Source organism: Pelobates fuscus, chromosome 11 (assembly GCF_036172605.1).
Source record: "Pelobates fuscus isolate aPelFus1 chromosome 11, aPelFus1.pri, whole genome shotgun sequence".
In the NCBI taxonomy this organism is placed as follows: Eukaryota; Metazoa; Chordata; class Amphibia; order Anura; family Pelobatidae; genus Pelobates; species Pelobates fuscus.
The window spans coordinates 1,221,336-1,235,209 of NC_086327.1; the positions used below are offsets into that span (position 1 = coordinate 1,221,336).

A 13,874-nucleotide genomic window follows, 5' to 3' on the forward strand; every position below is an offset into this window, starting at 1 on the left:
CACTATTTCAAACTCCTCTTTTCCCAGCTGGTCTTTGGACATTTCCCAAAATGGGCTTTGCTCGTTGAACTCATGGCAGATAATCAGGGGTGAGACCAGGAACAAACGATCATCTCCAGTGTCAAACCCCACATTGATATCGGTCTGGTTGAGAGGGATAAATTCTCCCTCCTTGGTTTGCTTGGACTTTATCAGTTTAGCTCTGATCGATGCTTCTACAATATGTGAATTTCGCAGATCACCCACTCGGAACATGAGACACAGCTTTCCGTCCCTCACTGAGATCACAGCCATGTTGGAAAACATCAGGGTCTCTGCCCTTTTCTTTGGCTGGGAGATCTTTACAAACATGCAGCCCACCATGAAAGCATTGACTATGGATCCAAGAATAGCCTGGACTAGCAGTAAAACAATTCCCTCTGGACACTTGTCTGTGATCACCCTATATCCATAACCAATGGTAGTTTCGGTCTCAATGGAGAAGAGGAAAGCAGATACAAAGCCATTTAACTTGTCAACGCAGGGTGTCCAGCTGTTATCCTCAATATGGTCAAGATCACCACGGATGTAGGCAATGAGCCACCATATGAATCCAAAGAAAATCCAAGTGATTGTGTAGACCATTGTGAAAACCAACAAGTTAAACCTCCACTTGAGGTCCACCAAAGTGGTAAAGATGTCTGTAAGGTATCTGTATGTCTCACGAACATTGCCATGGTGCACATTACACTTGCCATCCTTCTCAACGTACCTCTGCCTTCGTCTTTTCTCTGGCTCAGTGACCACCATGGTACGGTTGGTGACAACCACTGGATTTTTCTGCACCTGCTTTGGCATCTTACTAACTCTGTTCTCAATGTCCTGGTTTATAAATTTGCAAGAACTCATCTTTGCTTTGTTGTGCAGGGAGAGGTCCAACTTCCTATCTGTGGAGAGACGAGCATTAGTAGCAGATCTCATCAACTGAACAGTATTTAAAAATCACTAGATGCTGCTGTCACTCATTATGTAAGCAGACAACCTCACTGAAATATAAGAAAATAGCGTCATTCAGCCGATTTCCATAGTGAGGAACTTGCAGAGGTTTTTTCATTTATTATTTTAATTCACAAAATATACATACACTGTATACCTACTGTACCTCGCTCTACAGTAATGTAACCTGTTAAGTGCTGAGTACACCTGTTAGCGCGATATAAATAAAATATACATACACTGTATACCTACTGCACTTACTGTACCTCCCTCTACTGTAATGTAACCTGTAAAGTGCTGAGTACACCTGTTAGCGCTATATAAATATAATATACATACATTGTATACCTACTGCACTTACTGTACCTCCCTCTACTGTAATGTAACCTGTAAAGCGCTGAGTACACCTGTTAGCGCTATATAAATATAATATACATACATTGTATACCTACTGCACTTACTGTACCTCCCTCTACTGTAATGTAACCTGTAACGTGCTGAGTACACCTGTTAGTGCTATATAAATTCAATATACATACACTGTATACCTACTGCACTTACTGTACCTCCCTCTACTGTAATGTAACCTGTAAAGTGCTGAGTACACCTGTTAGCACTATATAAATAAAATATACATACACTGTATACCTACTGCACTTACTGTACCTCCCACTACTGTAATGTAACCTGTAAAGTGCTGAGTACACCTGTTAGCGCGATATAAATAAAATATACATACACTGTATACCTACTGCACTTACTGTACCTCCCTCTACTGTAATGTAACCTGTAAAGTGCTGAGTACACCTGTTAGCGCTATATAAATATAATATACATACACTGTATACCTACTGCACTTACTGTACCTCCCTCTACTGTAATGTAACCTGTAAAGTGCTGAGTACACCTGTTAGCGCGATATAAATAAAATATACATACACTGCATACCTACTGCACTTACTGTACCTCCCTCTACTGTAATGTAACCTGTAAAGTGCTGAGTACACCTGTTAGCACTATATAAATAAAATATACATACACTGTATACCTACTGCACTTACAGTACCTCCCTCTACTGTAATGTAACCTGTAAAGTGCTGAGTACACCTGTTAGCGCTAAATAAATAAAATATACATACACTGTATACCTACTGCGCTTACTGTTCCTCCCTCTACTGTAATGTAACCTGTAAAGCGCTGAGTACACCTGTTAGCACTATATAAATAAAATATACATACACTGTATACCTACTGCACTTACTGTACCTCCCTCTACTGTAATGTAACCTGTAAAGTGCTGAGTACACCTGTTAGCGCTATATAAATATAATATACATACAATATAAATATAATATAAATATAAATATACATACAATATACATATACATACAATATATAAATATAATATACATACAATACACATATACATACACTTACTGCACCTCCCTCTACTGTAATGTAACCTGTAAAGCGCTGAGTACACCTGTTAGCGCTATATAAATATAATATACATACACTGTATCCCTACTGCACTTACTGTACCTCACTCTACTGTAATGTACCCTGTAAAGCGCTGAGTACACCTGTTAGCGCTATATAAATATAATATACATACACTGTATACCTACTGCACTTACTGCACCTCCCTCTACTGTAATGTAACCTGTAAAGTGCTGAGTACACCTGTTAGCGCTATATAAATAAAATATACATACACTGTATACCTACTGCACTTACTGCACCTCCCTCTACTGTAATGTAACCTGTAAAGTGCTGAGTACACCTGTTAGCGCTATATAAATATAATATACATACACTGTATACCTACTGCACTTACTGCACCTCCCTCTACTGTAATGTAACCTGTAAAGTGCAGAGTACACCTGTTAGCGCTATATAAATATGATATACATACACTGTATACCTACTGCACTTACTGTACCTCCCTCTACTGTAATGTAACCTGTAAAGTGCTGAGTACACCTGTTAGCGCTATATAAATAAAATATACATACACTGTATACCTACTGCACTTACTGTACCTCCCTCTACTGTAATGTAACCTGTAAAGTGCTGAGTACACCTGTTAGCGCTATATAAATATAATATACATACACTGTATACCTACTGCACTTACTGTACCTCCCTCTACTGTAATGTAACCTGTAAAGTGCTGAGTGCACCGGTTAGCGCTATATAAATAAAATATACATACACTGTATACCTACTGCACTTACTGTACCTCCCTCTACTGTAATATAACCTGTAAAGTGCTGAGTACACCTGTTAGCGTTATATAAATAAAATATACATACACTGTATACCTACTGCACTTACTGCACCTCCCTCTACTGTAATGTAACCTGTAAAGTGCTGAGTGCACCGGTTAGCGCTATATAAATAAAATATACATACACTGTATACCTACTGCACTTACTGTACCTCCCTCTACTGTAATATAACCTGTAAAGTGCTGAGTACACCTGTTAGCGTTATATAAATAAAATATACATACACTGTATACCTACTGCACTTACTGCACCTCCCTCTACTGTAATGTAACCTGTAAAGTGCTGAGTACACCTGTTAGCGCTATATAAATATAATATACATACACTGTATACCAACTGCACTTACTGTACCTCCCTCTACTGTAATGTAACCTGTAAAGCGCTGAGTGCACCTGTTAGCGCTATATAAATAAAATATACATACACTGTATACCTACTGCACTTACTGTACCTCCCTCTACTGTAATGTAACCTGTAAAGTGCTGAGTACACCTCTTAGCGCTATATAAATAAAATATACATACACTGTATACCTACTGCACTTACTGTACCTCCCTCTACTGTAATGTAACCTGTAAAGCGCTGAGTGCACCTGTTAGCGCTATATAAATAAAATATACATACACTGCATACCTACTGCACTTACTGTACCTCCCTCTACTGTAATGTAACCTGTAAAGTGCTGAGTACACCTGTTAGCGCTATATAAATATAATATACATACATTGTATACCTACTGCACTTACTGTACCTCCCTCTACTGTAATGTAACCTGTAAAGTGCTGAGTACACCTGTTAGCGTTATATAAATAAAATATACATACACTGTATACCTACTGCACTTACTGTACCTCCCTCTACTGTAATATAACCTGTAAAGTGCTGAGTACACCTGTTAGCGTTATATAAATAAAATATACATACACTGTATACCTACTGCACTTACTGTACCTCCCTCTACTGTAATGTAACCTGTAAAGCGCTGAGTGCACCTGTTAGCGCTATATAAATATAATATACATACATTGTATACCTACTGCACTTACTGTACCTCCCTCTACTGTAATGTAACCTGTAAAGTGCTGAGTACACCTGTTAGCGCTATATAAATATAATATACATACATTGTATACCTACTGCACTTACTGTACCTCCCTCTACTGTAATGTAACCTGTAAAGTGCTGAGTACACCTGTTAGCGCTATATAAATATAATATACATACATTGTATACCTACTGCACTTACTGTACCTCCCTCTACTGTAATGTAACATGTAAAGTGCTGAGTACACCTGTTAGTGCTATATAAATAAAATGTACATACACGGTATACCTACTGCACTTACTGTACCTCCCTCTACTGTAATGTAACATGTAAAGTGCTGAGTACACCTGTTAGTGCTATATAAATAAAATGTACATACACGGTATACCTACTGCACTTACTGTACCTCCCTCTACTGTAATGTAACCTGTAAAGCGCTGAGTACACCTGTTAGCGCTATATAAATATAATATACATACACTGTATCCCTACTGCACTTACTGTACCTCACTCTACTGTAATGTACCCTGTAAAGCGCTGAGTACACCTGTTAGCGCTATATAAATATAATATACATACACTGTATACCTACTGCACCTACTGCACCTCCCTCTACTGTAATGTAACCTGTAAAGTGCTGAGTACACCTGTTAGCGCTATATAAATAAAATATACATACACTGTATACCTACTGCACTTACTGCACCTCCCTCTACTGTAATGTAACCTGTAAAGTGCTGAGTACACCTGTTAGCGCTATATAAATATAATATACATACACTGTATACCTACTGCACTTACTGCACCTCCCTCTACTGTAATGTAACCTGTAAAGTGCAGAGTACACCTGTTAGCGCTATATAAATATGATATACATACACTGTATACCTACTGCACTTACTGTACCTCCCTCTACTGTAATGTAACCTGTAAAGTGCTGAGTACACCTGTTAGCGCTATATAAATAAAATATACATACACTGTATACCTACTGCACTTACTGTACCTCCCTCTACTGTAATGTAACCTGTAAAGTGCTGAGTACACCTGTTAGCGCTATATAAATATAATATACATACACTGTATACCTACTGCACTTACTGTACCTCCCTCTACTGTAATGTAACCTGTAAAGTGCTGAGTGCACCGGTTAGCGCTATATAAATAAAATATACATACACTGTATACCTACTGCACTTACTGTACCTCCCTCTACTGTAATATAACCTGTAAAGTGCTGAGTACACCTGTTAGCGTTATATAAATAAAATATACATACACTGTATACCTACTGCACTTACTGCACCTCCCTCTACTGTAATGTAACCTGTAAAGTGCTGAGTGCACCGGTTAGCGCTATATAAATAAAATATACATACACTGTATACCTACTGCACTTACTGTACCTCCCTCTACTGTAATATAACCTGTAAAGTGCTGAGTACACCTGTTAGCGTTATATAAATAAAATATACATACACTGTATACCTACTGCACTTACTGCACCTCCCTCTACTGTAATGTAACCTGTAAAGTGCTGAGTACACCTGTTAGCGCTATATAAATATAATATACATACACTGTATACCAACTGCACTTACTGTACCTCCCTCTACTGTAATGTAACCTGTAAAGCGCTGAGTGCACCTGTTAGCGCTATATAAATAAAATATACATACACTGTATACCTACTGCACTTACTGTACCTCCCTCTACTGTAATGTAACCTGTAAAGTGCTGAGTACACCTCTTAGCGCTATATAAATAAAATATACATACACTGTATACCTACTGCACTTACTGTACCTCCCTCTACTGTAATGTAACCTGTAAAGCGCTGAGTGCACCTGTTAGCGCTATATAAATAAAATATACATACACTGCATACCTACTGCACTTACTGTACCTCCCTCTACTGTAATGTAACCTGTAAAGTGCTGAGTACACCTGTTAGCGCTATATAAATATAATATACATACATTGTATACCTACTGCACTTACTGTACCTCCCTCTACTGTAATGTAACCTGTAAAGTGCTGAGTACACCTGTTAGCGTTATATAAATAAAATATACATACACTGTATACCTACTGCACTTACTGTACCTCCCTCTACTGTAATATAACCTGTAAAGTGCTGAGTACACCTGTTAGCGTTATATAAATAAAATATACATACACTGTATACCTACTGCACTTACTGTACCTCCCTCTACTGTAATGTAACCTGTAAAGCGCTGAGTGCACCTGTTAGCGCTATATAAATAAAATATACATACACTGTATACCTACTGCACTTACTGTGCCTCCCTCTACTGTAATGTAACCTGTAAAGTGCTGAGTACACCTCTTAGCGCTATATAAATAAAATATACATACACTGTATACCTACTGCACTTACTGTACCTCCCTCTACTGTAATGTAACCTGTAAAGTGCTGAGTACACCTGTTAGCGCTATATAAATATAATATACATACATTGTATACCTACTGCACTTACTGTACCTCCCTCTACTGTAATGTAACCTGTAAAGTGCTGAGTACACCTGTTAGCGCTATATAAATATAATATACATACATTGTATACCTACTGCACTTACTGTACCTCCCTCTACTGTAATGTAACCTGTAAAGTGCTGAGTACACCTGTTAGCGCTATATAAATATAATATACATACATTGTATACCTACTGCACTTACTGTACCTCCCTCTACTGTAATGTAACATGTAAAGTGCTGAGTACACCTGTTAGTGCTATATAAATAAAATGTACATACACGGTATACCTACTGCACTTACTGTACCTCCCTCTACTGTAATGTAACATGTAAAGTGCTGAGTACACCTGTTAGTGCTATATAAATAAAATGTACATACACGGTATACCTACTGCACTTACTGTACCTCCCTCTACTGTAATGTAACCTGTAAAGCGCTGAGTACACCTGTTAGCGCTATATAAATATAATATACATACACTGTATCCCTACTGCACTTACTGTACCTCACTCTACTGTAATGTACCCTGTAAAGCGCTGAGTACACCTGTTAGCGCTATATAAATATAATATACATACACTGTATACCTACTGCACTTACTGCACCTCCCTCTACTGTAATGTAACCTGTAAAGTGCTGAGTACACCTGTTAGCGCTATATAAATAAAATATACATACACTGTATACCTACTGCACTTACTGCACCTCCCTCTACTGTAATGTAACCTGTAAAGTGCTGAGTACACCTGTTAGCGCTATATAAATATAATATACATACACTGTATACCTACTGCACTTACTGCACCTCCCTCTACTGTAATGTAACCTGTAAAGTGCAGAGTACACCTGTTAGCGCTATATAAATATGATATACATACACTGTATACCTACTGCACTTACTGTACCTCCCTCTACTGTAATGTAACCTGTAAAGTGCTGAGTACACCTGTTAGCGCTATATAAATAAAATATACATACACTGTATACCTACTGCACTTACTGTACCTCCCTCTACTGTAATGTAACCTGTAAAGTGCTGAGTACACCTGTTAGCGCTATATAAATATAATATACATACACTGTATACCTACTGCACTTACTGTACCTCCCTCTACTGTAATGTAACCTGTAAAGTGCTGAGTGCACCGGTTAGCGCTATATAAATAAAATATACATACACTGTATACCTACTGCACTTACTGTACCTCCCTCTACTGTAATATAACCTGTAAAGTGCTGAGTACACCTGTTAGCGTTATATAAATAAAATATACATACACTGTATACCTACTGCACTTACTGCACCTCCCTCTACTGTAATGTAACCTGTAAAGTGCTGAGTGCACCGGTTAGCGCTATATAAATAAAATATACATACACTGTATACCTACTGCACTTACTGTACCTCCCTCTACTGTAATATAACCTGTAAAGTGCTGAGTACACCTGTTAGCGTTATATAAATAAAATATACATACACTGTATACCTACTGCACTTACTGCACCTCCCTCTACTGTAATGTAACCTGTAAAGTGCTGAGTACACCTGTTAGCGCTATATAAATATAATATACATACACTGTATACCAACTGCACTTACTGTACCTCCCTCTACTGTAATGTAACCTGTAAAGCGCTGAGTGCACCTGTTAGCGCTATATAAATAAAATATACATACACTGTATACCTACTGCACTTACTGTACCTCCCTCTACTGTAATGTAACCTGTAAAGTGCTGAGTACACCTCTTAGCGCTATATAAATAAAATATACATACACTGTATACCTACTGCACTTACTGTACCTCCCTCTACTGTAATGTAACCTGTAAAGCGCTGAGTGCACCTGTTAGCGCTATATAAATAAAATATACATACACTGCATACCTACTGCACTTACTGTACCTCCCTCTACTGTAATGTAACCTGTAAAGTGCTGAGTACACCTGTTAGCGCTATATAAATATAATATACATACACTGTATACCTACTGCACTTACTGTACCTCCCTCTACTGTAATGTAACCTGTAAAGTGCTGAGTACACCTGTTAGCGCTATATAAATATAATATACATACATTGTATACCTACTGCACTTACTGTACCTCCCTCTACTGTAATGTAACCTGTAAAGTGCTGAGTACACCTGTTAGCGCTATATAAATATAATATACATACATTGTATACCTACTGCACTTACTGTACCTCCCTCTACTGTAATGTAACCTGTAAAGTGCTGAGTGCACCTGTTAGCGCTATATAAATATAATATACATACATTGTATACCTACTGCACTTACTGTACCTCCCTCTACTGTAATGTAACCTGTAAAGTGCTGAGTACACCTGTTAGCGCTATATAAATATAATATACATACACTGTATACCTACTGCACTTACTGTACCTCCCTCTACTGTAATGTAACCTGTAACGTGCTGAGTACACCTGTTAGCACTATATAAATATAATATACATACACTGTATACCTACTGCACTTACTGTGCCTCCCTCTACTGTAATGTAACCTGTAAAGTGCTGAGTACACCTGTTAGCGCTATATAAATATACATACACTGTATACCTACTGCACTTACTGTACCTCCCTCTACTGTAATGTAACCTGTAACGTGCTGAGTACACCTGTTAGTGCTATATAACTAAAATATACATACACTGTATACCTACTGCACTTACTGTACCTCCCTCTACTGTAATGTAACATGTAAAGTGCTGAGTACACCTGTTAGTGCTATATAAATAAAATATACATACACTGTATACCTACTGCACTTACTGTGCCTCCCTCTACTGTAATGTAACCTGTAAAGTGCTGAGTACACCTGTTAGCGCTATATAAATATAATATACATACATTGTATACCTACTGCACTTACTGTACCTCCCTCTACTGTAATGTAACCTGTAAAGTGCTGAGTACACCTGTTAGCGCTATATAAATATAATATACATACACTGTATACCTACTGCACTTACTGTGCCTCCCTCTACTGTAATGTAACCTGTAAAGTGCTGAGTACACCTGTTAGCGCTATATAAATATAATATACATACATTGTATACCTACTGCACTTACTGTACCTCCCTCTACTGTAATGTAACCTGTAAAGTGCTGAGTACACCTGTTAGCGCTATATAAATATAATATACATACACTGTATACCTACTGCACTTACTGTGCCTCCCTCTACTGTAATGTAACCTGTAAAGTGCTGAGTACACCTGTTAGCGCTATATAAATATAATATACATACACTGTATACCTACTGCACTTACTGTGCCTCCCTCTACTGTAATGTAACCTGTAAAGTGCTGAGTACACCTGTTAGCGCTATATAAATATAATATACATACATTGTATACCTACTGCACTTACTGTACCTCCCTCTACTGTAATGTAACCTGTAAAGTGCTGAGTACACCTGTTAGCGCTATATAAATATAATATACATACACTGTATACCTACTGCACTTACTGTACCTCCCTCTACTGTAATGTAACCTGTAACGTGCTGAGTACACCTGTTAGCACTATATAAATATAATATACATACACTGTATACCTACTGCACTTACTGTGCCTCCCTCTACTGTAATGTAACCTGTAAAGTGCTGAGTACACCTGTTAGCGCTATATAAATATACATACACTGTATACCTACTGCACTTACTGTACCTCCCTCTACTGTAATGTAACCTGTAACGTGCTGAGTACACCTGTTAGTGCTATATAACTAAAATATACATACACTGTATACCTACTGCACTTACTGTACCTCCCTCTACTGTAATGTAACATGTAAAGCGCTGAGTACACCTGTTAGTGCTATATAAATATAATATACATACACTGTATACCTACTGCACCTACTGTACCTCCCTCTACTGTAATGTAACCTGTAAAGTGCTGAGTACACCTGTTAGCGCTATATAAATATAATATACATACACTGTATACCTACTGCACTTACTGTACCTCCCTCTACTGTAATGTAACCTGTAACGTGCTGAGTACACCTGTTAGCACTATATAAATATAATATACATACACTGTATACCTACTGCACTTACTGTGCCTCCCTCTACTGTAATGTAACCTGTAAAGTGCTGAGTACACCTGTTAGCGCGATATAAATAAAATATACATACACTGTATACCTACTGCACTTACTGTACCTCCCTCTACTGTAATGTAACCTGTAAAGCGCTGAGTACACCTGTTAGCGCTATATAAATATAATATACATACACTGTATACCTACTGCACTTACTGTACCTCCCTCTACTGTAATGTAACCTGTAACGTGCTGAGTACACCTGTTAGTGCTATATAAATAGAATATACATACACTGTATAACTACTGCACTTACTGTACCTCCCTCTACTGTAATGTAACCTGTAAAGTGCTGAGTACACCTGTTAGCGCTATATAAATATAATATACATACACTGCATACCTACTGCACTTACTGTACCTCCCTCTACTGTAATGTAACCTGTAAAGTGCTGAGTACACCTGTTAGCGCTATATTAATATAATATACATACACTGTATACCTACTGCACTTACTGTACCTCCCTCTACTGTAATGTAACATGTAAAGTGCTGAGTACACCTGTTAGCGCTATATAAATATAATATACATACATTGTATACCTACTGCACTTACTGTACCTCCCTCTACTGTAATGTAACCTGTAAAGTGCTGAGTACACCTGTTAGCGCTATATAAATATAATATACATACACTGTATACCTACTGCACTTACTGTACCTCCCTCTACTATAATGTAACCTGTAACGTGCTGAGTACACCTGTTAGCGCTATATAAATATAATATACATACACTGCATACCTACTGCACTTACTGTACCTCCCTCTACTGTAATGTAACCTGTAAAGTGCTGAGTACACCTGTTAGCGCTATATAAATATAATATACATACACTGTATACCTACTGCACTTACTGTACCTCCCTCTACTGTAATGTAACCTGTAAAGTGCTGAGTACACCTGTTAGCGCTATATAAATATAATATACATACACTGCATACCTACTGCACTTACTGTACCTCCCTCTACTGTAATGTAACCTGTAAAGTGCTGAGTACACCTGTTAGCGCTATATTAATATAATATACATACACTGTATACCTACTGCACTTACTGTACCTCCCTCTACTGTAATGTAACATGTAAAGTGCTGAGTACACCTGTTAGCGCTATATAAATATAATATACATACATTGTATACCTACTGCACTTACTGTACCTCCCTCTACTGTAATGTAACCTGTAAAGTGCTGAGTACACCTGTTAGCGCTATATAAATATAATATACATACACTGTATACCTACTGCACTTACTGTACCTCCCTCTACTATAATGTAACCTGTAACGTGCTGAGTACACCTGTTAGCGCTATATAAATATAATATACATACACTGCATACCTACTGCACTTACTGTACCTCCCTCTACTGTAATGTAACCTGTAAAGTGCTGAGTACACCTGTTAGCGCTATATAAATATAATATACATACACTGTATACCTACTGCACTTACTGTACCTCCCTCTACTGTAATGTAACCTGTAAAGTGCTGAGTACACCTGTTAGCGCTATATAAATAAAATATACATACACTGTATACCTACTGCACTTACTGTACCTCCCTCTACTGTAATGTAACCTGTAAAGTGCTGAGTACACCTGTTAGCGCTATATAAATATAATATACATACATTGTATACCTACTGCACTTACTGTACCTCCCTCTACTGTAATGTAACCTGTAAAGTGCTGAGTACACCTGTTAGCGCTATATAAATATAATATACATACATTGTATACCTACTGCACTTACTGTACCTCCCTCTACTGTAATGTAACCTGTAAAGTGCTGAGTGCACCTGTTAGCGCTATATAAATAAAATATACATACACTGTATACCTACTGCACTTACTGTACCTCCCTCTACTGTAATGTAACCTGTAAAGTGCTGAGTACACCTGTTAGCGCTATATAAATATAATATACATACATTGTATATGTAGCGGCACCCCGGTGTAGTAGGGGGTTTACGCCGCTGAGAAGGTGTCCTTTCCCCCAAGCACGAAGTTAGCTACAGCATAACAGGTTCCCCATAATTACGATATCCAAGTAATAGTCATCCCCTCCAAGCACGAGACGAGACTCTGTGTTGAGGGTCAAAAGTAAGAGTAATGTTTATTCGGTAACTCGGGCTTTTATGCCGTACAACAACTCCTCCCCGTATCCGGAGGAGATAATACATTTACAGTGGGAGTCACTCCCACTGTACCGAGCAGAATATTATAACATTATTACAAGTTTATATAACACACACAATATGCAACGAAAATACATTGTGCTACGTGTATTAGGGAACGGAGATCTAGGGGAACAATATACGTGAAAATCCCCTAGATCGGTTGGGCCGTTCGCCAGATACACGTTTGCACCAATTACTCAAAAACTATACAAGATAAACGAAAACTCTCTGTTGGACCGGGTGTCTTTAGTTCGGTACTTTGGATCCGTCGACTAGCATGGGCGTATGTCGTTGGTAAGGTCGGAATTCATCGTGTGGAAAGTTCGGTCATTAGTCCACGCGGTCAAAATGGCCGCGACCCATTGTTCTCTCCACGTGGCGATGTATACCGTACGGATCCACAAGTACCCGAAATCCCCAACAATCCATATGCAACGGCAATTCTCCGAGATGGTATCGGTTACACTAGGAAGAGGTCTGTCACACGGCTCCCTCCTAGTGGTACACTCCGGCAGACCTGGATTGATCCTTTCGGATTAACTTAGGGATGACCGGAATTCATTTGTCCGGAGAATTGTCCAGTTGTCGAGACAACCCATCGGCGTTGCCATTTAGCTTACCGGGTCGATAGCTGATGGTGAAATTGTACGTTTGCAGGGCCAAGCTCCATCTCAGCAATCGGCCGTTGTCTCCTGCGACCCGGTTAAGCCATACCAATGGATTGTGATCTGTTACCAAAGAGAAT

General features: G+C 38.4%; 1 protein-coding gene across 2 annotated transcripts in view; it reads right to left on the reverse strand.

The window, feature by feature from the left end:
- LOC134577168 (G protein-activated inward rectifier potassium channel 4-like) overlaps window positions 1-13,874 on the reverse strand; it is a 193,819-nt gene that overhangs the window by 33,284 nt on the left and 146,661 nt on the right. The window contains exon 2 of one of the 2 annotated variants that reach the window (XM_063435838.1): window positions 1-926. The exons of the other annotated variant lie outside the window; for it this stretch is intronic. Within the exon in view, the coding sequence (XP_063291908.1) occupies window positions 1-888 (888 nt within the window). The 5' untranslated portion in view covers window positions 889-926. The remainder of the gene's footprint in view (window positions 927-13,874) is intronic. 2 annotated transcript variants of the gene reach the window in all.